This window comes from Aethalodelphis obliquidens, unplaced genomic scaffold (genome assembly GCF_003676395.1).
Source record: "Aethalodelphis obliquidens isolate GAN/ISIS:26980383/991018 unplaced genomic scaffold, ASM367639v1 scaffold10, whole genome shotgun sequence".
In the NCBI taxonomy this organism is placed as follows: domain Eukaryota; kingdom Metazoa; phylum Chordata; class Mammalia; order Artiodactyla; family Delphinidae; genus Aethalodelphis; species Aethalodelphis obliquidens.
In genome coordinates, this window is record NW_020837954.1 from 37968601 (window position 1) to 37993585 (window position 24985).

The 24985-nt window shown below is 39.8% G+C and overlaps 1 protein-coding gene, 1 non-coding gene and 1 pseudogene across 2 annotated transcripts; 2 read left to right on the forward strand and 1 right to left on the reverse strand.

Moving 5' to 3' along the window:
* Positions 1–7882: 7882 nt before the first annotated feature.
* LOC113623085 (small nucleolar RNA SNORD2) lies at positions 7883–7951 on the reverse strand. The gene has a single exon (XR_003433777.1). It is a non-coding gene; the product is annotated as a small nucleolar RNA SNORD2 (small nucleolar RNA).
* Positions 7952–13147: 5196 nt separating this feature from the next.
* HSPA2 (heat shock protein family A (Hsp70) member 2) lies at positions 13148–15886 on the forward strand. Its single transcript, XM_027111480.1, has one exon. The coding sequence runs from the start codon at positions 13492–13494 to the stop codon at positions 15406–15408; it is 1917 nt and encodes a 638-aa protein (XP_026967281.1). The 5' UTR covers positions 13148–13491; the 3' UTR covers positions 15409–15886.
* A 4714-nt stretch (positions 15887–20600) lies between these two features.
* On the forward strand, positions 20601–20761 carry LOC113623086 (uncharacterized; annotated as a pseudogene).
* The last annotated feature ends 4224 nt before the right edge of the window (positions 20762–24985 follow it).

A 24985-nucleotide genomic window follows, 5' to 3' on the forward strand; every position in this document is an offset into this window, starting at 1 on the left:
ACAACTTTAAATGAAATATGGTATATATATTACTGATAGGAACCTAATAAGAGTTCTGTAACTAACCCAGAGACCATCAGAGAGTAAAGAATATCGACTCAAAACAAATTTCCAAACTATATACCATCTTAGCGGACATCATTTTCTTTGGGACCGCTTTTTTCCATGACCCTCTTCAAAACCTCTATTGCAATGGCTTTCCCACCATTAAAGAACAGGGGTCTTTCTAAATACTACCACTCTGTAAAAAGGATTGTTTAATCCATTAGGTAAGGGGGTTTAGTTTTAGACACATACTAACAGCCAAGAATTAGCAAGCAAATATATAAACATTAAACATAATCTCTAATTTTACATAACTGAGGTGTTTATAGTTTCAGAAAGCCATACCTCACGATGTGTTTTCTCCCAGTTTCATGTTACAGGACACACACACCTTTTGTTTTGTTTTGCAACTAGCTACAGCAGCACAAGCTTCTTTGAGTATAATGTACAATTTTCCTTATTAAGGCAAAGAGTTCATTTAAAGACTACTTGCCTTTTAAAACTAGGGGGAATTAAAACTATCCAACACCTCTCTCCAGCCCTGTTTCCTCTCACTTCTTTCCTCTCTCTCCCGCGGTGGAGCTACAGAGCTGTACCTACTTACTATTGCTTCTTGCCCTCCAGTGCTGTGAAGGCAATGAATGAAGGTTGTGGAAGTTGCCTCCTCCTCCTGCCTTTATAATTTGTGTGATTAGCCTCCAAATCTGAAAATGAAGGGGAAATCTAGATAGATGTATGTGGAATCTTGTTTCTCTTTTTTTCTCACATACAGTCTTGCTTAAAGGGCCTTTTCTACTCCAACAGAAATCCTGGAGGAATGGAGTCAGTGCTTAACAAGCTCGGCACCAATTACAGTGCAGCTCAGATGTTTATAACTTTTTAGTAAACAAGACTAAGAATCTGAGAGATTAATAAAGCACAACTAAAGCAGTAGTGGATTACAACTCAGAAATTTGTCTTAATCTCTCCCATATTTTTAAAGTAAAAATATTCAGAGAAATGACTCACGTGAGTAAAATGGTACATGGCTAATTTTTAATGCATGAAGTTTGAGTATGAACAAAAATTAGAAAAAAGAACATAAGGATTCCAGGGGCTAGATATAAAAATTAAAGAATTAAAATAAGGACAGGGCTTCCCTGGTGGCGCAGTGGTTGAGAGTCCGCCTGCCGATGCAGGGGACACGGGTTCGTGCCCCGGTCCGGGAAGATCCCACATGCCATGGAGCGGCTAGGCCTGTGAGCCATGGCTGCTGAGCCTGCGCGTCCAGAGCCTGTGCTCCGCAACGGAAGAGGCCACAGCTGTGAGAGGCCCGCGTACCGCAAAAAAATAAAATAAGGACAGAGCTTTCTAGAGTAGTCAGCACCAATTAAAAGGAAAAATAATAGACTAAGTAAAAATCGTACTTAAGTACTGTAGTTGAGAACAAAAATATCAACAAGGTATAAAAATTGAATAAAAAAATAAACATTTGAAGTTTTCTAGGTGAGGTGAGTAGAATGGAAGTTATTTGATAGGTTCAAACAATTTGACTAAACTAATTCAATTAGAGCTACAGAATGCCTAATGAAACAAATTTTATGAACATGCCAAGGATATGCATAAATATGTGAGATAATATACCAAAGTTTATATTCTAAAACAAGTGGGAAGAGAGGCTCATGGTGGTTGGCAACTTTCTCATTGATTAAACAATACCTGTTCCTCTATATCACTAGTTAAGGAACTTCTGTATTTAATAGATCTCTGGAAAATTCCCCAAAGAACTAGTCTAACAGTTAAGTTAAACATAAAACTTGTCATTGTTGTTAACAAAACACTAAATTAGTACCAACCAGAAGAGAAAACCTGAGTGTGTATGTGCACGCATAGTTGAGAATAAAGCAATTTGGTATATTAATTCTAAATGGGTTTTATGAGTTACACATTTCTTTTTTTTGCCATTAATCTACTTTGATCAGTTCCTCACCACCACCACCTCCTTTGTAACATATGCTTCTCAGCGATACAAGCCTGCGCTCTAAAGGCACCCTAGCATTGATAATGCCTAAGATCCCAGGGTACCAAAAGGCACTGTGGGAACATATCCTTGTGGAATGTCTCCCATCTCCTGATACCTGAGGTGCAGTAAATGGGGTGACAGGGTGAATGCCAGGGAACTGAAGCAAGTAGAGTTAGAGTTGGTGTTAAGAACTTGAAGCTGTGGCCCGGATTTGGAAACCTATGAACCATCCATCCCAGGGCTCTCAGTAATCCCATCATCCATTTCATTAGCACTCTTTGTACTCTGCTAAACGCTTTACAGATTAATTTTAATTAATCCTCACAGCCTTATGAGGTAAGTATTCTAATTTTCCAGATGGGAGACTGAGGTTCAGAGACACTGAGTATTTTTCCTAAGATCACACAGAAACTAAATACTAGAGCTGGAATTTGAAACTAGGCCTATTTGATTCTACATTCCTACTTAACCACTAAGCTACATATTCCACCTAACAAAAAGTACAAAGAAAGGCCTTTTCAGCTCAGTAACACATGTGACAAAGCTTCTATGAGACTCTGTGCTCCTTGTTCATCATCTGTCATCTACTGCGCTTAGTAAGATAGCTGGTAATAGTGGGTACCTAATGAACATGTTGAATAATGTGAAAATACACCAGTCAGAAACAAAACATTTGTATTTGAGCGGATCATTCAGAATGATCTTTAGAAATAATTACTAAATACTCTTATGTTTTAATTTTCCTTTATTTAAACTTAAAACATTAAGTGGTATATCAGCCATTTTTCTGGGCCCATGATAGGTGCTCAACTAAAAACTAATTTGAGTTCAATTTCTATATTTCTACCTCTGTGACTTTTTGCCCCTCTGTTTTCCCTATTCCCGATCTTTATGTTTTAATCTCTCCCACCAGTCACCATTTCCTTTTATCAGTTATGAGACTGATAAGTAGACTAACTCAAATCATTTGAAAATCTTCCCGCAAAAAATCAGGACCCCAGAGTAATCAGTTTTCCTCTTTTTGCCTTAACAGATGATGTGGATAAGAAATTTTTCATTTGTTTGGCTAAAAAACAAAACAAAATACTTAATTACCATATTGTAATTGATTAAAGTTTATAGAGCAATCTAAGTTTGTCTAAAAATAAAAGTTGGTTATTCTAGCCATTTATAATTCAATTTACCAAAAATACCTATGTATTTCTAGTGTAAACTTAACAATGTTACTTGTAAAAGAAATGAAATTTCAGGAAACAACAGTTGAATATCCACCCTAACCTAGCAGCAAACCTTTAAGCAATGAATAGCCTAATGGTTTAAGTGAAACAACGCCCCTCCCAATCTAATCTGATTTTAATTTCATGCATCTATTGCCTGATTTCTAAAACATATACAATAGGTTTTACTATTACTATGTTAAGTCTACTACTTTAATGATCTCTCTACCAACTGCCAAATGTTATTTTTTTTGAAGTGAAAATAGAAGAATAAATGGTGAAGATTCCATAGATAATATTTATATAATCACTTAGGTGGCCCACTTTCATTGCCTTCTATCAAACTCAAGGACCTATTCCTTGGTAACATATGGGCAGAGTCTCATAATAAGACCAGGTGAAATTTAGCCACTTATAAATTTATATGCGGGTAAGAGGCAAAAGTGCAAGGGTTTAGAATGTTTGTGTCTATAAATATTGGTAAATATAAATATTAACTAAATGACAATAGCGGCTTATAAATTCATGCTAATTTTGAACCAATTTAATACCACTTACATGCATGTGCTTAGTTGACTTTAGCATTAAGAAGTTAAATCCATATAAGTTGCTCTCTTACTATTTTTAGGAGAACCAAATCATTGAGGTCCATTATTAGTGGCAGAATTGTTCATCCTTTCTATCAGAATCCAACACAGATCACTAGTGGGCAGGAAGCCATTTATAATTTTACTCATCATCTTACTCATTTGCTGATAAAAAGGATGGTGTGAAGATTACAATTCAGTATTTGGCTCTGAATTAAATGTATCAGTGTACTAATCACCACTGTGATAAGTAAAGATTACAGGAAACTCTAGGGCCAAAGGATGACACAAATGTAAAAGACATGATTTCATGAGTCAGGAATATTAATAATTTTATCTGAGAAAATTTGCATAACTCTGTACTTACCTATTTGAGAAAGGAATAGTTAGGTAGACAGCTTATGAAATCCCAGTTAAGCTTTATTTTAAAAGTTACTATGTTGTTTTTATTCTACTTCAACCAGTTGCTTATACCAATCAGAATCAGCAGAACTCATTTTTAGATGACAGATATATAAACATCCAGATTATGAAAGTCATCGTTTCTTTCAAATGCTTATGTGTTCCCTGATGTGGAGAAAAATATTTAAGAGACAATTTCCTTTTTACAAAATTAGGGCAAATCATTGCTGTGAAAAATATAATTCTACCCAGAATCACTGGGGCAGCTTAGGAATTTGAAGGAAAGTTCTTCCTCGTGTATGTGTGTGTGTGTGTGTGTGTGTGTGTGCACTTTATTTTCATTTGCAGAGTGTAAAACACTTTACATTGAAAAAGAACAATGTTAGCTTGATGGCTGAAGGCACTCAGTAAAAAGAATACGAACTTGTTAGATCTATGTTTCATTCAGAGATTTGCTATTAACAAGTTCATTGTAAAATTATTTTAGTTGAAAGAAAACACTTTTTTTTTTTAAGTAAACAATTTTTAACTGCTTCCTTCCTCCCTACTTTCCTCCACCTGGCTGCCCTCCTATCTTTCTGTTACATCTTTATGAGCCCTACCTGTTCTAGCTCACGTAAGAAAAAAAAAAAAAGGTGCCCCAATAGCTGAAAAATTATATTGGTAAAAAGAACACCTTATATTTAAAGGGTACAGTGAGTTACATTGGGGAATAAATTAAATAAATCTAAGTTCTAGGATCTGTGCTTTTGCTCCCATTCTTTATTCTAGTAACAGTGTGCTGGCCTGGTGCCAAAAGTCATGAAATTCTGACCTAAGAATTATGTTGTATCTTGTAGAGCAGTCAACTTGTAATATTATTTTTCTTGAGTTTTGTCTTTTTCTGTGTGGCAGTGGTCAAATAGGGCCTTCTAAACCTCTGGAGAAGTGAGATCTGAATTTGGAGAGGACATGGGCAAGAATCAATCTTCAACAGATAATCTTTAAGTCCAGACCCAGGAATATCAGATCTGAAGTGACAGCATCTTTTCTGTCTTCTGACAAACCTCATCAACCCCAAAAGTTCCAGTTGCAAGGATCCAAGAAAACTCAGTAAAGATTACTTTGGGATCACTTTGTTGTGACAAAATCGATTCATGGTGACTCTCCTGTTATTTGTGAAAAATCAGCTGAAGAAAAGTAACTAGAATATTCATACAACATCAGTGGTTAAAGCTACACTAAAATAAAACTCTATATACTAATTTTCTTCAAGAATCCCTCCTAAAAGAAAAGGGCTTGCTAGGCTACTATAAATACATTATAAAGTGAGGTAATCACATATCTGTGTAAACGCATATAACTCTAAACTTAAATGGAATTACAGTTTATATATCATGAAATGTAGTTTCAAAAATTTCACCCCAAAATCTGTAGCTTAGAGTATAAATAAAAAGATGTGGGGACTTCCCTGGCGGTCCAGTGGTTGGACATTACTCTCCAATGCAGGGGGGTGCAGGTTCGATCCCTGGTTGGGGAGCTAGTATCCCACATGCCTCGCGGCCAAAAACCCAAGACATAAAAACGGAAGCAATATTGTTACAAAATTCAATAAAGACTTCCAAAAAAAATGGCCCACATCAAAAATAATCTTAAAAAAAAAAAGATGGGCTTCCCTGGTGGCACAGTGGTTGAGAGTCCGCCTGCCGTTGCACGGGGCACGGGTTCGTGCCCCGGTCCGGGAAGATCACACATGCCGCGGAGCGGCTGCGCCCGTGAGCCATGGCCGCTGAGCCTGCGCGTCCAGAGCCTGTTGCTCTTCAACGGGAGAGGCCACAACAGTGAGAGGCCCGCGTACGGCAAAAAAAAAAAAAAAAAAGATGTGGGTACAGAGAAAAAATCATGTAAGACCAATATTTTACCAAGAAAAGATAATCTAGTTATTGCTTACTGTAATGTAACATTTGCCTTTCTTCTTTTTTCACTGTATATACCAGTCACAAACTTGATTATTAATATTAACGAGGCTCCCTTTTAAGTCTGTTACTTGAAGGAAAAACAGAAGTGGTATTATTTCAACAGTGGTATATTTTCACAAACCACAGACAACCAAGAAGAATATATCTTAAGACACATTATTTTCTTCTCAACTTAGCAATGTAACCTAAAAAGGCAGAATAAGCTTCTGTTAAACATTTTTCTTAGTATTGATATAAAATACCATGCTTCTCAGTTTTAAAATTTCAAGATAAAATTCAACTAAGTATTGAATGAAACAATGGTTAACATGTTTAAAAAACCTTTCATGGGAAAATGAAATGTTTGATGATATTTTAACCTGAAGATAGATAGATACACATTTCTCAACCATATGAATCTTATAGCCATATTATTTCCATATTGTGAGTATATTTGTAGTTTTGGTTAACTGCATACCCAACTCAATATCATCATCAATATTATTATTATTGTTTCTTCTGCAATATCAAGATGTTATATATTTTCAGAAATGTTTATTTTGTTTTTATGCCTATGTTTCAAATGTTATAATAAGGAGTTACACAAAGAGATCTATCTTAGAGTATATATAATAGCAGATGAAGAATTTAAGTCAATTAACATCTCTAGCTATAAAGTAGGAATAACACGACTATTCATTCTAATAATTAGACTAACAAAAAATCAGAAAGAGTTAATTAGAATGTGATAATGGGTACAGGGGTGAAAAGGGAGATGAGAAATCCACTAAAGACTTCAAATTCATATGAATTCACCTGCTTTAAGAGAAATATAACAAATAAGCTTAAAGTGTTAGAGTCTAAAACAAAAACAAAAACTATAGCTAGTCATCTAGAAACATGAAGAAGCATATAGAACTGCAGACTTCTAACAAATAAATAGGAAACAGTAAAGATGAATACTATCAATTATTAAAGGTGCCAGATCAATATAGTAGAAACTCAACAGTTACTTTTTGATTTACTGGTGGAATTAGATTTACAAAAGAAATATGGCTTAAATTCTGACTGTACTAAACTACAAATGTAATGAATTACAGTAATTATAAGTGATATAAATGCATTCCATAATGTGATTATTTTCTGTATATTAGTATAAAATGGAGTTACTGGGTTACATAGAGAATTTTTGTTACATTTTTTAATCCATTGCTTTACCTAATAAAATTTCCTCCTCTATGTCCAGAAGTTAAAATGTCTGTATATTACTTTTATTTATACTGTACTTTTCCAACCTGGCTCTTTTAAAAAAATTATTTGATTGAAAAGTTATCAATCCTTTTCATTCTATAATACCAAAATAATAAAGTATTTGATATAGCTAATTATGGTATTTCTGAGCAGCTTATGAAGTGCACAAAGATTAACTAAAATTCTTATTTCCAAATCCTGGTTTCTTTCAATATAGAATGACTAGAAAAGTACTATCTCAGAGCAAACACAAACGGCAACAAATTAGGTTTCCTCATAATATAAAAATAGATAATTATTTATAAAAATCCACTGACATAGTATTTAGTTCTTTTAGAGGGTTAATCCATTTCTCAAAATAATTTATTCAGAGAAATAACTTCCTTACCGATATAATTCATTTTGTTCATTTTCAGTTTAAGACATTGTTTTTCTTTTTTCAAGTGATAAGCAATGAGTTTTCTCTTCATTTCAGGTAAGTCCTGAAAGATAATTGCCATAATTTCACAGAAGTTAATAAGCATTAGCAATAATGGCATGTTGAATCTTAGTCTCCACTTGTAAGACAACAGCTTCACTTCTTTCAGATTATTTCAGACTATTCCACAAGAGTCTGTCCTCGAGATTAGCACTCTACAAAACTGAAGAAGGTATAGTTTGTCTGCTTTTGCACAGATTCACTTCTTTTCTGGAAAAGCTTCTCTTCCAGGTTTGAGACGCTTAGCCTTCCATACAAACACTACCACGCTTAGCCATACAAGGCTAAGCATGGTAGTGTCCTACCCCAGGCTACTGTGTACCTACAGTTCAATTAGAACTTTCAAAGACTGAGTTTCTTAAGACTCAAAGAAACAGATGGTGAAATTTTTCCTAGAGTGACAGGTGACTGGAGAAATGTTTGGGGACAAGGTACATCCAAAGAATTATAAAATTGTAGTATTTATAGAGATCTTAAATGTAATAGTTGAACTCCAGTTTGCTGATAGGCCCTCAAATTATAGGCTGCTACTGACTCCACCTTCTCTTCAGGCCAACATTACCTCTTCAAAACAATCCACAACCTTTATGAAGGTTGTGCCTGGGTAGGGATTGAGAGGGTTCCAGAAAATCTGTAAATTTTTTTCCTAGTAATTCTGGAGAAAAATGTATTCTTGCTCACTTAGTCTCCTTAGGGCAGGCCTGACTACCCAAGCACACAGTTTTAGACCTCATCTTATTCATCTTTGTATATCTAGGTACAAATATTTTCAGATGTAAATTTGTTTCAACTTTTGGTCTCTGCAGTATTATTTAGTTCAGAAATATAAGAGGTAGGCAGAGAACCTTCCTTTTATACAGGAAAAAACAAGTTATTATTTCCAGGGTTTTTTTGGTTAAATAATATGCCTCAGGTCACTTTTAATAAACATTGAGCTAGTAAATTACTACTGTTTTCCAGGTACTCTTCTGGGTTTGGGGAATTAATCAGAGAAAATTTGATACATATTAAAGCTCTTGCTTTTTCTAGACTGTATAAAATCTCAGTCCTTGGATTTTAAAAATATTTCGAAATACCCTAGTATTTATAATCTGTCAGATTACACCTGTTGAAAATCAGTAGTAATTTCTATGTAAATAGTAGGATTAGCAAACTTTCAGTTGAATGTTAATAGTCAAGCTTGAAAAATCAATTGTAAAAGTACAAGAAAATTTAGAAAAATTACTGATAATCCTACCCTCTAAAGATAACCATTTTTATGCAATTTTCATATATATGATTATCCTACATATCGGATAAGAATATACAAAAGCCTTGTATTTTATTTTTCCCCTTTATTATACCAAGAACATTTTCCCATATCATTAAAAATCTTGTAAACAATTTTTAGGGCTACATAATAATCCATGACTATAATTCAAAAAATCATTTTCTTATTGTCAGATATTTAAGCCATTTCTCTTTTATCATTGTTATCATAAATAATATACCTGCATGTTCTATTATTTCCTTAGGATAAATCCCACAGAGTAATGCTAAATGAAGGGTATGATCATACTTAAGGTAAAGAAAAAATATTGTCACATTGCCCTCCAGAAAGATTGTACTATTTTACATTCCCACCAGTAGGGTTTACCTGTTTTGCCGCACCATTACTGGCATTGATGAATTTCACTGGATCATAAATTTGCTAATTTGACCATTTTTAATGGGCTACATGTTTAATGAATTATGAGCCACAATCATCAAATAGAAAAGAACATTTTTAAAAAATCAATACAAATAAGGAAAAATATAAAAACTCCAAGAATGGTCAGTATATGATAATGTTCTAGGATTGTAAAAGTTTATTTCACAGGAAATAAAAATGCAAATACTGTCTTTTTGAGAAAAGCTCAGGATGCTATTTAAAGTATGAAACTTATGAAATATCAATTTACTAGGTGAAAAGTTACAGCAGAAAAAATACATATACCTAATGAAAATACAGATAAAATTGCTACTCTGGTTTCAGAAAGCTGTGTTAAAGATGAATGTGGAACTTCCCTGGTGGCACAGTGGTTAAGAATCCGCCTGCCAATGCAGGAGACACGGGTTCAAGCCCTGGTCCAGGAAGATCCCACATGCCACGGAGCAACTAAGCCCGTGTGTCACAGCTACTGGACACAGACCCTGTGCTCTAGAGCCTGCGAGCCACAACTACTGAGCCCACGTGCCACAACTACTGAAGCCCACGCACCTAGACCCCGTGCTCCGCAACAAGACAAGCCACTGCAATGAGAAGCCCGTGCACCACAACGAAGACCCGATGCAACCAAAAATAAATAAAATAAATTAAAAAAAAGATGAATGTGGTAGATTGCAAGATTTGTTTGCAGTAACTGTGCATACAGGACATAGTTACTATACAAAAGAACCTCTCCCTTCTGAAGCTGTAATTTTAGTGTTTGCGTTAAGAACTGGCATGTCTGCTTTTTTGCAATCTTGCTTTGCTTGAGGTAAGTGTGTGAGGACTGTCTGAACACGAGATCTGAAGAGATTGTGTTTCTCACAATTCTCTTCTGCTTTCAGTTGTAGTTGGGACCCTGTCCCTAAATTACATCATATCATTAGTTCTACAAAGAATTTGTATTGCTTTCCAGCCCACTAATTCCCTCCACTCCCTTTTTTAACTACACAAAAGACAAGAATTTCTAAGAATAAAATCAAGAAATCTGTACTCAAAATTTAAGGCAACTTCAGTAGAAACTTTTTGGTTTGGTCTTTGTTTTCCTAATTTAAAAAAAAAAAAGTTTTCCTGGTTCAAATTTTTTCCTTAACTGCTTTCGTGGAAAAAGAGATGTGAATTGTGAAATGAGATTTACAAATTAATACATGTTTTTAAAAATTGGAAATTACATACACAACTGGATAAAAGAAACTTAAATGTCCATTGATTGACTTAATTGGATTCTGTCAACATTACTTTCTGGTCACAGATAACTTTTGTGTCTCTCAGACAAAAACTTTTCTCGAGCACTGTCCCAAACAACTTTGATATTAACTATACATTAGCCTCCTTCAAAGGAGTTTCCCCTTCCCACAGCCTCAGGAAAAATATCACGGCACATAAAGCTTTTAAATGTATCTTGTCCTCCTGAAGAGACTGTTTCTGGTTCGTATCCCTCGCCATGTAGTGACACTAATCTTCCGCACTGAACTTGTAGTTGCCGCCCACGCCGCTCTCATCTTTACCCATGCTACAATCCATGCAAAGAATGGCAAAGGTCAGCACCTGGCTCAGGCATGTCACCTCTTCCAGGAAGCCCTCAGGAACATACTTTACCCTGTCTGGATGTGCCCCCGCCTCTGTGTTCCCTATAGCACTTCTCTCGAATTTTTTTTTTTTTTTTTTTTTTTTCAGTACGCCGGCCTCTCACTGCTGTGGCCTCTCCCGCTGCGGAGCACAGGCTCCGGACGCGCAGGCTCAGCGGCCATGGCTCACGGGCCAAGCCGCTCCGTGGCATGTGGGATCTTCCCGGACCGGGGAACGAACCCGCGTCCCCTGCATCGGCAGGCGGACTCCCAACCACTTGCGCCACCAGGGAAGCCCCTCGAATTATTTTTATCTATTTATTGGGCTTTCAACCTCATAAAGACAGATTATTTTTGCATTTGTCTTTTACCTCACATCCTGGGACTTCTTAAAGCTAATTGAACGACTGTCTCCAACTTCCCCACATAATGTGAAGGGTTATCGCTGTTTTGTTACTGTCCTCCTTCCAGAGCCCACTTATAGGAGACTGCTTCTACCACCTATCACTTGGTGCCAGACAATACCTCCAGACCTACTCCCATATATTACTTTTTTTTTTTTTTGGAATTTTGCCTTTTTTTTAAAAAAAAAAATTATTTATTTATGGCTGTGTTGGCTCTTCGTTTCTGTGCGAGGGCTTTCTCTAGTTGCAGCAAGTGGGGGCCACTCCTCAACGTGGTGCGCGGGCCTCTCACTATCGCGGCCTCTCTTGTTGCAGAGCACAGGCTCCAGATGCGCAGGCTCAGTAACTGGCTCACAGGGCTAGTAGCTCCGCGGCATGTAGGATCCTCCCAGACCAGGGCTCGAACCCGCGTCCCCTGCATTGGCAGGCAGATTCTCAACCATTGCGCCACCAGGGAAGCCCCATATATTACTCTTAAACGTTATAGAATAAGTTGCGCTCCTTTTCATCTACCTTCTCTGAAGAGTTTACGCCTCTAGTGTAACTTCAGCATAGCTAAAGAAAATAAACTCACTCGGTTGAGCTCATTCATAAACATAACTCAGTCATAAACATGATCGCGCGTGCTTAACCTGGGGTTGAGAGAATCGTGAGAGGCGTTGAGGCTGGGTTATTTTATGGTACTTCAAAGTGTGGGTTTTGACTATAGACTTCCTCGTGAAGAACTCAAAGCGGCGTTTAAAGCACTTGAAACGGAAAATAAAGAAAGCAGTGGAGAGAACAGGGAGGTGATACTAGGAAGCTTAAGTCGCAGGACAAGCTGGGAAAACGAAAAGCGAGGTCGAGAAAGTTTACACTTTGGGGAAGACGAGTTGCAACCTATCTCGTCTCCCACTCTGCAGGCCGCCTCGCGCGCGGCACGGAAAAACGGTCGGCCTCTCCGTGCGCTCTCCCGGGCTCCTGCTGTCCCCGCCCGCCAGGCACTTTTTATGCAGCGTTCACACCCACTGAGACGCTGCGAAGCACGCAAAATTAAATTCCAGGAGGCCGACGGCCCAGCCTAGGAACTTCCGCGTCATTTCTCCTTGTCTAACCCCCCTACGCCCGCTCCTCCCAGGGGTCAAGAGCGGCCCTCACGCCCAGGCCAAGCCAAGCCAACGCCCACGCGCCGGCGGAAGAAAAATGCCTGCTCTGGCCCTAGTTCCTACTGGCCACCAACTCAGAATGAATTACCCCGCCCCTACGAGCTAGGTTGGTGGACACACTAGGAACTGGACGGCATTTCAGGCCTTAAGAACTGAACGATGGGCCGAAGTAGCTCCCCTCTCGGCGCTCCCCTTCCGCGCCTCCTCCCGGCGCCACGCCCCAGCACTTCCTTCCCCACCCTACTTGGGAGTCCGCTCTGCTTATTGGCCGCGTGTCCTGCCAATCCAACGGACGTCGACGAATCCCGCCTTAGGAAAGGCGAAGATCGCGAAAACGCGTGGGGCGCGAGCCTAAAGCCCCCAAGCCGCCGGTTGCTGGTGAGCCTCGGAGGCAACTGGCCACCTGGGGCGCGTGGGCGGAGCCTCACTTGCATAACGTCCGCCCGTCGCATCCTCGCGCGGGCCGTAGTCCCGCCCCTCACCCATCTAGAAGTCTGTTGGGCCGCAGGCGGGTCACTCCGGCCCAGGCAAGCCTGTGGCGGGCGGTCCCGAGAGCGGATTGGCTCTGAAGGCGGCAGGGAGGCGACTATAAGAGTGGGGAGCCGAGCGAGGGGAGAGGGAGACGGTTGTTACGCTCACTGTGCTTGGTGCGAGGCGACCGTTACTTGAGGCCGCGGATTTTCTGCCCTAGGTGTTGTCGTCTAACGTCGCTTGCCTGTCTCAGTCAGAATGTCTGCCCGCGGCCCGGCTATCGGCATCGACCTGGGCACCACCTACTCGTGCGTGGGGGTCTTCCAACATGGCAAAGTGGAGATCATTGCCAACGACCAGGGCAACCGCACCACCCCTAGCTACGTGGCCTTCACCGACAGCGAGCGCCTTATCGGGGACGCCGCCAAGAACCAGGTGGCCATGAACCCCACCAACACCATCTTCGATGCCAAGAGGCTGATCGGTCGGAAGTTCGAGGACGCCACAGTGCAGTCGGACATGAAGCACTGGCCATTCCGGGTGGTGAGCGAGGGAGGGAAGCCCAAAGTGCAGGTTGAGTACAAGGGAGAGATCAAGACCTTCTTCCCGGAGGAGATCTCCTCCATGGTCCTCACTAAGATGAAGGAGATCGCCGAAGCCTACCTGGGGGGCAAGGTGAAGAACGCGGTCATCACCGTCCCGGCCTATTTCAATGACTCGCAGCGCCAGGCCACCAAGGACGCGGGCACCATTACGGGCCTCAACGTGCTGCGCATCATCAACGAGCCCACGGCGGCGGCCATCGCCTACGGCCTGGACAAGAAGGGCTCCGCGGGCGGCGAGAAGAACGTGCTCATCTTCGACCTGGGCGGAGGCACCTTCGACGTGTCCATCCTGACCATCGAGGACGGCATCTTCGAGGTGAAGTCCACGGCTGGCGACACGCACCTGGGCGGTGAGGACTTCGATAACCGCATGGTGAGCCACCTGGCGGAGGAGTTCAAGCGCAAGTACAAGAAGGACATTGCACCCAACAAGCGCGCCGTGCGGCGACTCCGCACCGCCTGCGAGCGAGCCAAGCGCACCCTGAGCTCGTCCACTCAGGCGAGCATCGAGATCGACTCGCTCTACGAAGGCGTGGATTTCTACACGTCCATCACCCGTGCCCGCTTCGAGGAGCTCAACGCCGACCTGTTCCGCGGGACCCTCGAGCCGGTGGAGAAGGCGCTGCGCGACGCCAAGCTGGACAAGGGCCAGATCCAGGAGATCGTGCTGGTGGGCGGCTCCACTCGCATCCCCAAGATACAGAAGCTGCTGCAGGATTTCTTCAATGGCAAGGAGCTGAACAAGAGCATCAACCCTGACGAGGCGGTGGCCTACGGAGCCGCGGTGCAGGCGGCCATTCTCATCGGGGACAAGTCAGAGAACGTGCAAGACCTGCTGCTACTCGACGTGACCCCGTTGTCGCTGGGCATTGAGACGGCTGGCGGCGTCATGACTCCACTCATCAAAAGGAACACCACGATCCCCACCAAGCAGACGCAGACCTTCACCACCTACTCAGACAACCAGAGCAGCGTGCTGGTGCAGGTGTACGAGGGCGAACGGGCCATGACGAAGGACAATAACCTGCTAGGCAAGTTCGACCTGACCGGGATTCCCCCGGCGCCCCGCGGGGTCCCCCAGATCGAGGTCACCTTCGACATTGACGCCAATGGCATCCTCAACGTCACCGCCGCCGACAAGAGCACCGGTAAAGAAAACAAAATCACCATTACCAACGACAAGGGTCGTCTGAGCAAGGACGACATTGACCGGATGGTGCAGGAGGCGGAGCGGTACAAGTCGGAAGATGAGGCCAATCGCGACCGAGTGGCCGCCAAAAATGCCGTGGAGTCCTATACCTACAACATCAAGCAGACGGTGGAAGACGAGAAACTGAGGGGCAAGATTAGCGAACAGGACAGAAGCAAGGTCCTCGACAAGTGTCAGGAGGTGATCAACTGGCTTGACCGAAACCAGATGGCGGAAAAAGATGAGTATGAACACAAGCAGAAAGAGCTCGAAAGAGTTTGCAACCCCATCATCAGCAAACTTTACCAAGGCGGCCCTGGCGGCGGCGGCAGCGGTGGTTCAGGAGTCTCCGGGGGACCGACCATCGAGGAAGTGGACTAAACTTGGACTCGAGTCAGCGTAAACCTCTTTTCCTTTCTTTTTCCTTTTGTTTTTGTTTTTTCTTTGAAATGTCCTTGTGCCAAGTATGAGATCTATTGTTGGAAGTGTTTAGCCCGGTGTATGCATATGAAAGGAAAGGTGCAACAACTTAGTTTAATTATAAAAGGTTAGTTCTAAAGTTTGGCTTTTAAAAACATTATTTGAGGTTTCTCTTTAATGCATTTTGCATATTTGCTGACTTGAGCGTTTTTGGTTAGCTTAGTTTGTACATGGAGTTTTGAGATGGGAAACCTGAAGTTTGCACACATGTTCTGTGGAAGCTTGGTAACAATAAAATATACAGAAGCTTGAATTGTTTATTTTTATGTACTACTTTAAGAGGAAAGTGAACATTGCAGTAATGTTAAGGACAGGGATACTTTTTATAAACAAATGCATAAGTACAAATTTAAAAGTAAAGCTGAAATTGATCTAAAAATTATTGTGTTGGAGTTTTCAATTTTCCCTTCTTACTGTTTTACCCATGTTAATCTTTAACTAAGATATTAGTAGAAGATGAAATTTATCTAACTCAGTGTTGCCTAATTTTCTGATGAGGTTCCTGCTTTGAATTACCAGCAACTTAAGGGGAAAAGATCTGGGTAAACGTTTTCCCCCCTTTTAGTACAGAAACCAGACTGGGGTCTGACAGTATACCCAAACTCCTAAGGCTTTGCTTAAGTATTCAAGTGAAAATCCACCTGAATATTCCAACAGAATACAAGGTATGTTCCAGGGTTAAGTACAGAAAGATTCTTTCTCTAAACGAAAGCTGGGGCAGGTGTTGTCTTCTGATAATAGCCCAACATAGTATGAAACAAGTTGCTTTCTGCAATATACAGGTGCCTGAAACAAGATCCAGCAGGCAAAGGTTAAAGCCACTTAATACTGACTCCAAATTTAGTCAAATTTGTTAACTTTAATTTTCTAGTAAAACAGCTCAACTTCTGGGCTTATGGCAAATTCAAGAAGAATATGTTTTCAGCAGTTAAATTACTTGCAGGTTAGAGGAAGATAATATAGTTTTTTCTTCTGATTTGAGAATCATAATGCCTTTTCAATACCTGCCTTAAATGACTAGAATATATTTCTTTTTTAAAAGACAAACTGCAAGATAGTCCTGTATTTTGTCAATATACAACTTGTCCATTTTCCAGTATTTCCAATTTGAGATTGTCACAGATAGGAATATTACAACCCTTTGAGATCCACTATCCTGGGCTTAAGCTTTAAAATCCATATCCTTGGTGGGGGTGGGGGTCATATTTTAGTGGAATGACACATCTGCTTTGTTCTGATTGATTCTCTTTAAGGAGAATGTGGAAGAAATTCAGTAAAAGCTGATTGGAAAATGCATAGTTAACCTAGTGTTTTCACCATACAGACATTTTAATATCTTCTTCCAAGTGATGTAGATTTGCTTCATGTTGCTCATAACAGTGACTTATAGAAGCTAATTTTTAATTTAGTAGTGGACACTTCCATATCATGCAGAGATTAATTTTTGAAATAATATAAAAACGAGAGAACAAAGCAGCCTAAAAATATTGAGCTTTAGTAATGATCCTCTCACAGAAGAGCTGACTCTTTTTACGTATACTTTTTTCCTTTTTTAGCAGGTCTCATTTGGGTGGGGTGGGGAGATAAAAAGGCAGTTGGAAATTGCTTCAAAATAAACATTTTTAAAAAGGTAGTTGCTCTTTACACTCTGAAAGCTGGACATAACTTGGGTTTTTCAGTGCTCATGCCAGGGTGGAAAGTTTTCAGCAAGGAGGAGTTAAGGGTGTTTCATTGACTGCAGATAGCATCGTATAAATATTTGACAAACTACCTTGGTACTAACAGAATCAGGTGATTAGTAGCCTTAGAGTGACGTTTAACATGAGTTTTTACCAAGATAACACTCATTCTTAACCTTTTATTAGTCCTTTATTGAAAGTGTTTATCCCTTGCTCTAACTTCAAAGTATATAAAGTATAATGGAGTCTTTCTGTAAGTGCAATTTGGTATTAGTATGACTCATTTTAGACCTCAGTTTGGGAGAGATTAGTTTTTAAAGTATCAGAAAAATGACCAATGGTATTCTCTTTGGCCTGGTCTCTGGTAACCTGCTGTAACACTAACATCAATCTATGTAGATACTTCATTTTCCATTATTTTGAAAAGTAATTTGTAAAAGTCCTAGCCTTGAGTGTTTTTAATTCTGTCTTCTCAAATTTACCTAGATCTGAATATTGCTAAGATAATGCCACTGAAGTAGCCGTTCAGTGTTTCCAGGGGTCAGTTGAAACTGGTAACTCGATAACTCCTGGGAACTCCTTAGCAGATTTTAGATCAGCTGTTGTCAAATGATAATGGAAAAAGTACTTGATCTTAGGATGAGGCTACATTACAGTTTAAGGAATAATTAGCATCCCTTGAACTTGAAAGCAATGTTATGCTAGGGCCTAGTGGTCATGACTAAAGCTAATGCAATACATATAGAATGCTAAGGGATTGAAAAAGTACATTTATCAGAATGGGGACTTAATTTTTTCTTATCTGAATGTCTGATTAACAAAATGGCTGTTTTGAGGCAATGAATCTATATACCTGTCAAAATAAGACATAGCAGGTTGTTTACAGTATTTCAGATGTATGAAATTTCAAAAGAAGCTTACCCTAAATATTTTATCATATTAATTTGATATGTGTAATGGAAATTCATGCACATGACTTGTGTATTAGGAGATATTAGTGCTCTTTACATCTTTAAATTTAGCATGCATAATAGGATATTTAATGTATCACCTATTCAATATGTCAAGGAGAGCTAAGAATTTCTTTATCCTATGTACAATTTTAAACATGAATATAACCTGGCTATCTAGATGAAATCAAAAGATTTCTTTTTATGAAGCTCAAATACTGGGCCCATGATAAGGTATTCATCTACTTTAAGTTGAATGTAGTTTATAAAAGTTGTATTGTGGGGTATATTTCCCTTGCTTTTGAACACTGGAATTGAAATTTTAAAGAATCTCAGATCCATATGTCACAAGACAATTGCTAAGGGAATACATATATTTAGGTTAAGGAACAACAGGAATATTCAATTGCTTCTGTATAATGTGTAAGTAGATATGAGAAAACTGTTGTGAAGAACTATCCTTAAGCATTAAAATTAGATACAGAATTTAAATCCTTGAAGAAAAATTATAGATCTTTAAAGAAAGATACACATTTTTACTCTTGATATAGCTCTTGGGATGGAAACATTTTAGGGTATATGTATTTCTAAAATTTAATAGAGTAATACTTAATGTTGAAATGTCTTTCCCTTAGAACAAATGAAGTCATAGACTCTTTTCCTCCACCCCTTTAAGTATAGATAGGGATGTTTGTGAATTGAAGATTGGGGAAATAAGCAATCAAAAATGGAGTTGCTAATTCAAATACTGGCACTGCTGATTTCTTACATGTTCGTTTTAAAAGTAGAATTATAACACTTTGAAAATACGTCCATTATGACTTTTTCATAGTATAAGCATGCATTATATCCAGTTAATATCTTGGGCCTAAAATTTGAGACCAGCAACTTAGTTCTATGTCATATGCTCTGAGTTCTTTGACCTTGAGGAATTTATCTTAACTAGGCAAAAAAAAAAAAAAAAAAAAACAACTTTCCCTCACAGGACACTTGAAATTATTAAATATTTAGATGGCACCTTTATCCCTACTTTATAGCATCATGAATTGTTTGGTTTTCTTTTTTAAAGAAAATCATATTTCCATTTTAGGTTGTGAGTTTCTCATGCCATTTAACAAAAAACCTAACTGGTGAAAAATCTAACCTAAGAAATGAGTGGGTCACTTTTAAAATAAATAATGATTTGAAGCCATAAAAACAATTTTTTTATTCCCTCTTTTGTTAGGGCCTAGTGATACAGAAATATAAGATGGTTCCTTAAGAGTTATCGAGGCTTTCCTTTAAATATTATGTCCCTCTACCACATGTGACGTAACTTGTCATGTAACTTCTTTGTAGGTCATTGTTCTGAGTTCTCAACGCTTTTATTTTTACCTTAGTTTTGTATTTTAGATAGCCTAAAGTTAAACATGGTAAGGTATAAAAGATCTTTGGTTTTCTATTAGCATTTCTTCACTCACTGAGATAACTGAAGAAGTTGCCTGGAAGTGTGGTGAATGGGTACCATCCAGAGTCCTTGGTCTCTCTCAGTCCTTTTTGGAGCTTCAACTTATCATTTCTCCTCTTCCCACCCAAAGTTAAATACCCTGCTTGGAGAAAAGCTTTTGGTGATTGGGATATTTTGCTAAATTCTTTTTAAGTGAGTCATCTTGTAATAAGCCAGCCTCTAAGGCTACAGCCTGAAAGCAGCACTGCCAGCGTACAGGTGGGTTTCCTTATATCTGAGCCAACCAGAACAGCTACCAGCAGTGGACTCAAGTGAGTGGAACATGAATCTAGGTGATTACAGTTTTATACCACTGTGACCAGTGATTGTGCGTTACCAAGTAGTGAGACTAGGAGGATGGAGGGAAGGGGAAGCAGTGGGATATCTATTGCTATGTTTTTAAAGTTTATGTGAGTATACAATCACTATTTACTAACCATCTCTTTAACGCTAATTAAGCTGTGGGGATAAAACAAAAGCAGAATATATTAGGCATTCCCAGTCATGTAGTGTCATCTAGCATTGCTTACATCAGTGATGGAAGGAAAACAATACCAAACAATCTGCATATCAACTCAGTTGCAAGAAGAAATTACAAGACACATGATTTGAAAAGTGTAAATACAGAAATATCAGTTGAAAACCCGTTGATACAAAGCAAGTTTCTCTGCTTTGAGAGACACTAATTTTGAGTACTTACTCAGGGTGATGCGTTACACACATTACTCCTTAAAGAGCCTCGTAAACCCCTCATCTGGATATCTTCAAATGGGTTCCACATCTAGCTATGCAGCAGAACCCAGTTTTGAAAACCTTATTTCCTCCCTTGCTCCCCTCCTGCCACGCCCCGCCCTAAATTAACCTAGTCCCAACCTGTATGTTTTATATTTTATTTTACTTGTTTTTATTTTTCTAACCTGGATTTGAACTTCATTTAGTGCTATTAAACTTTGGAACAAAGGGGAAGCTTCCCTAAGGAACTGAAGACCTTTTGGCTAAGATCAAGTGTAGTATCTGTTCTTATTAGTTTAATATCTGATACATCTTCCATCTGAGGATAACATACTAAGTGGATTTTTGGAGCAGGGAGTTGGAATAGGAGCTTGCTCTGTCCACTCCAAAAAAAAAAGTTATTCTAATTAAAAACAAAAAAACAGTGACGCAGTTGACTTCTCGGTGGGAAGGCACGAAGAACGGACTTCTAAAGAAGGAACCCCGGTGCGGCTTTGCTGTGAGACGCTAGGGAGCCACAGCAGGCAAAGGTGTCAGCATGGGCAGCAGTGACGCCCACCCCCCACCGCCGCGGAGGAAGCAGGGTCCCGCCCCCGCCCAACGTCGGCGGGGTTTCTCAGCGCTCACGGGCGGTTAGTTGCCTCCGCGACGGTCGGTCTAAAGCGGCCAGCGGAAGGCCACGTATCGTGTGCCCGAGTTTTATTCGAGGAGGCGGCGGTTGGACTCGCAGGCCGACTAGCCGGATGTAAGTGCACCTGGGCCGCCCCCAGCCTGCGGCGGGTGGAAAGCCGACCCCCTCCCGCCCGCGGCGCCCGACGGGGGCTCGGTGGCGGTGCAGCGACGCCCTCCATTCCCTCGGCCAAGGCCCTGCTCTCCGCCCTCCCCAGGCAGGGGCGCCGCCTTAGCCTGGGGCGAACCTCACTCGAGGAGACCTGGGCTTAGTTGTCTACAAAAACCAGACGATGGAGGTGCGTTCGGCAAACGGTCAGAATTGAATTCCGGCTCCCCCCACAGATATCTAGGTATAGGAAAGTTCCACCGCACCACCTCTAATTGGTTGGCTGAAAAATAAATAGCCGGCCTGCGGAGGAAGCGGTCCTGCCCTGGGTGGGATCCCCAGAGGAGAGGCTGGAGGCTGGTCGCTACCATGGCTTGGAAAGGATAACCTGGTACTTCACCCACTTCCTCCGAAGGGTGGGGTCAGAATTAGAGTTGCTGTCTAACTCCTCTGAAAGATTGGGGCTGCCTTGGGCACCAGTTTATTGTGGTCTGAGTCCCAGTTAATCAGTAAATTACTATGGTGAGATGACACAGGCTCCTAGCCTTCCTCTCTTCTTTCCCTTCCTTCCTTTCTCTCCTACTTTCCTCCCTTCCTTCCTTTCTAGTGAAACTACACCCAAAAACAATCAAAAAAGATAAAATCCTGGCTTCAAGTTAAAAAAAAAAAACAGTTTAAGACTCTACACCTTTATTGAATAGAGTTAAATAGCAACTAGTGAGAATTATTGTTAAAAGTTCATTGTGACATGTGGATTGTAAACTGAACCTTTATCTTTGCTGCAATCATTTCATTTTACAGCAGTTGGGATTACGATTAGGGATGTGGTACTGGAAAGATGAAACCAGAACTCTTGAATTCAGAAGGTAAATTTTAACAAAACTTTATTATAGCTTTTACGAAAATTACGTGTGTTTGGGATAAAAAAATTCAAGCAGCACAGAAGAGTATAAAGAATAAAATAAATATCTGCTGCAATCGCAGCATCTAGAGATAACCATTTTGGCAGCCTTCCTGATATCCCCTTCTTATGACATTTATCAGCTGCTCCTCTGTATCAGACACCGTGCTAATCAGTTTACCAACCCTTTGAAACAGCTGCGTGTTAATCCACTTTTACAGATGAAGAAACTGATGTCAAAGGGTTAAGAAGTTAGAAGGAAACTAAGTGACTTGGCCAAATCACACAGCTCAGAGGTGATTAAGATGTTTTAAATCTAGGTCTACTTGGTTAACAGTCCATACTCTTAACTACTTTATAAAATTGCCTTTTTGAGTTATAGAAACAGAGTTTTACATTAATGGGACCATATATTATACCTGCTGCAGTAGACCGTAAATTTTACAAGGTAAAATTATTAGGTTAGAAAAACTAATTTTAATTCTCCATTGAGAAAATACTGACTCTATTAAAAGTGTATCACTAAACTAACAAAACTAGCCACTATCTGCTGTGCACCTGTTATATCGCAGACATTTGCTTATTTTTCTGAGTCTTAAAACAGCCATGGAAAGTGAGCACTAATATCTCCATTTCATAGATGAAGAAACAAGGCTCAGGGAGATTAAGCCACTGAACCAAAGTCATCCAGCCAGTAAGTAGCAGAACTGACATTTTGAACCAAGATTTATCCAAGTCCTTTCCACTTTATACACTGTCTCCCTCTGATAGACCGCAAGACCTCAATGGCCGGAACCGTCTTAGTCATCTTCATGTCCCTGGAGCCATCCGCAGAACTTCACAGAGTAGGCACTCACCAAATGTTTATTGAACAAGTACAATCAACCAAATAGATTCAAGCAGAGGAAGACTAGAGGCACAGGGCCAATTAGAAGGCTAATTGTAGGAGGCTTATAAATAGTTATCCAGGTAAGAAACAGAGTCAGAGAGAAAAGGGTGCAGGACTAAGAAATATGCAAGAGATGAAATTGGCAGGATGTTTGGATAGAATTGATTGATACCATATAGTGCCTGAAAGTGAAGGGAGAGGGAGAAGTAGGTGCTTAGGTTGGCTCCCAGGTGTCTGGCTTGGGTGATTTGTTGGCTGGGATTGCCCTTCCCCCATATACAGAATAAAAGAGGCAAAACTGGTGATGTGTTTGAGGTTGCTATGACGTGGACACATCTGTTAGGCTGTTGGTCAAATGGGGCTGAAGGTCAGAAAAGGAGTTGGCTGTGCAGATGTAATTTATAGTTACATTATAAATATAATTAAATATTTAATAGCACTTAAACATGAATAATTTAAAGGCTAACCATTATATTAAAGTCAAAATCAAAAGTTTACATTTCATGGAATATTTATTTCAGTGTTTGAGTAATCTGTCATTTCCACAGCAGTGAGTTCAATTTTTCTTCTCAGATATGTCACAGAAGATTCAGTCGAGTAACTCCTGAAACATCATACTTAGTGAATGTGAGAGTGACAAAGACAGCAAGATAGCTCTGAGATTAGACAGACAGGATAATCACAGGAGTCAAAATATACACGGTAAAGTGTGGGTGCAAATTTTCAGTGCAAATATTTTCTTTTCTCAGTCTTCATATATATATAAAGGCCATCTCAATCCTCTCTTCTTATGATAAAAATTGCACCATACTTTTTACGTACTGATCTTTATAAATGAAGTTATTTTGTAGTATTTTTCAAACTAATTTTTCAGTGCTAATCTAATAATAACCCACCCCAAGTGGCACGTTTTCCTGTATGATCCTACTAACGAATTTACAGATATCAGTTTCACACTGACTTTATTATTCATAAAACATTCATAAACTAAAGTTTCTTTTGGTTCGTTACCAAATTATTCTTTAAAATGGCTTGATTGATTTCCCATGTATATTCCCCACTTGATTTTGGAGAATATACATGGGATGGTATGATTTAAAAGGTAGATTGTGTGACATAATGTTGCATGAAAAAGGCCAGACACAAAAATGTAAATATTGTATGATTTTATTTATATAAAAGTTTACAGTAACAGACAAAAGAAAAGAACTGTATTGATAGAGGTCAGAATAGTGGTTACTTTTTGCGGGTTGTCAACTGGCAGGGGAAAGTAGAAGAGAACCTTCTGAGGTGCTGGAAATGGACTATATATTGATTTGGGTGGTGGTTACATGGGTATATACATAGTAGAAAATTCATCAAGGGGAGGGGGAAGGGTAAGCTGTGACAAAGTGAGAGAGTGGCATGGACATATGTACACTACCAAACGTAAAATAGATAGCTAGTGGGAAGCAGCCGCATAGCACAGGGAGATCAGCTAGGTGGTTTGTGACCACCTAGAGGGGTGGGGTAGGGAGGGTGGGAGGGAGGGACATGCAAGAGGGAAGAGATATGGGAACATGTATATGTATAACTGATTCACTTTGTTACAAAGCAGAAAGTAACACACCATTGTAAAGCAATTATACTCCAATAAAGATGTTAAAAAAAAAATTCATCAAGCTGTCCACTTAAGATTTACGTGCTTTACTGCATAAATGGAAGCTATACCTCAATTTAAACAGTGAAAAAATAAAACCCCCCAAACACCAGACTGTATCAAGTACACAAATTGGGTGTAGTTAAAGATGGGGAGAGGACTACCATGAAGAATAGATGGGGGCAGCCTTTTCATAGTGGAGCTGCTTTGTGTTTAAGCAACTGTGTGGCAAACCCGAGTATTAGGATTACCTTGGGAGTCCAGCTGCTAGGGGTGATGCTAAGGAAAAGGAAAGCAGACTTTTGTATGTTTTAGGCCAAAGTTAATGTTTGGCTTTGTTGGAAATGTAGATACTGATTCCCTTTTAAAGTCTAAGCATGTCCCATTACACATTAAAATGTAGGTCTGAAGTCAGAGAGGACTC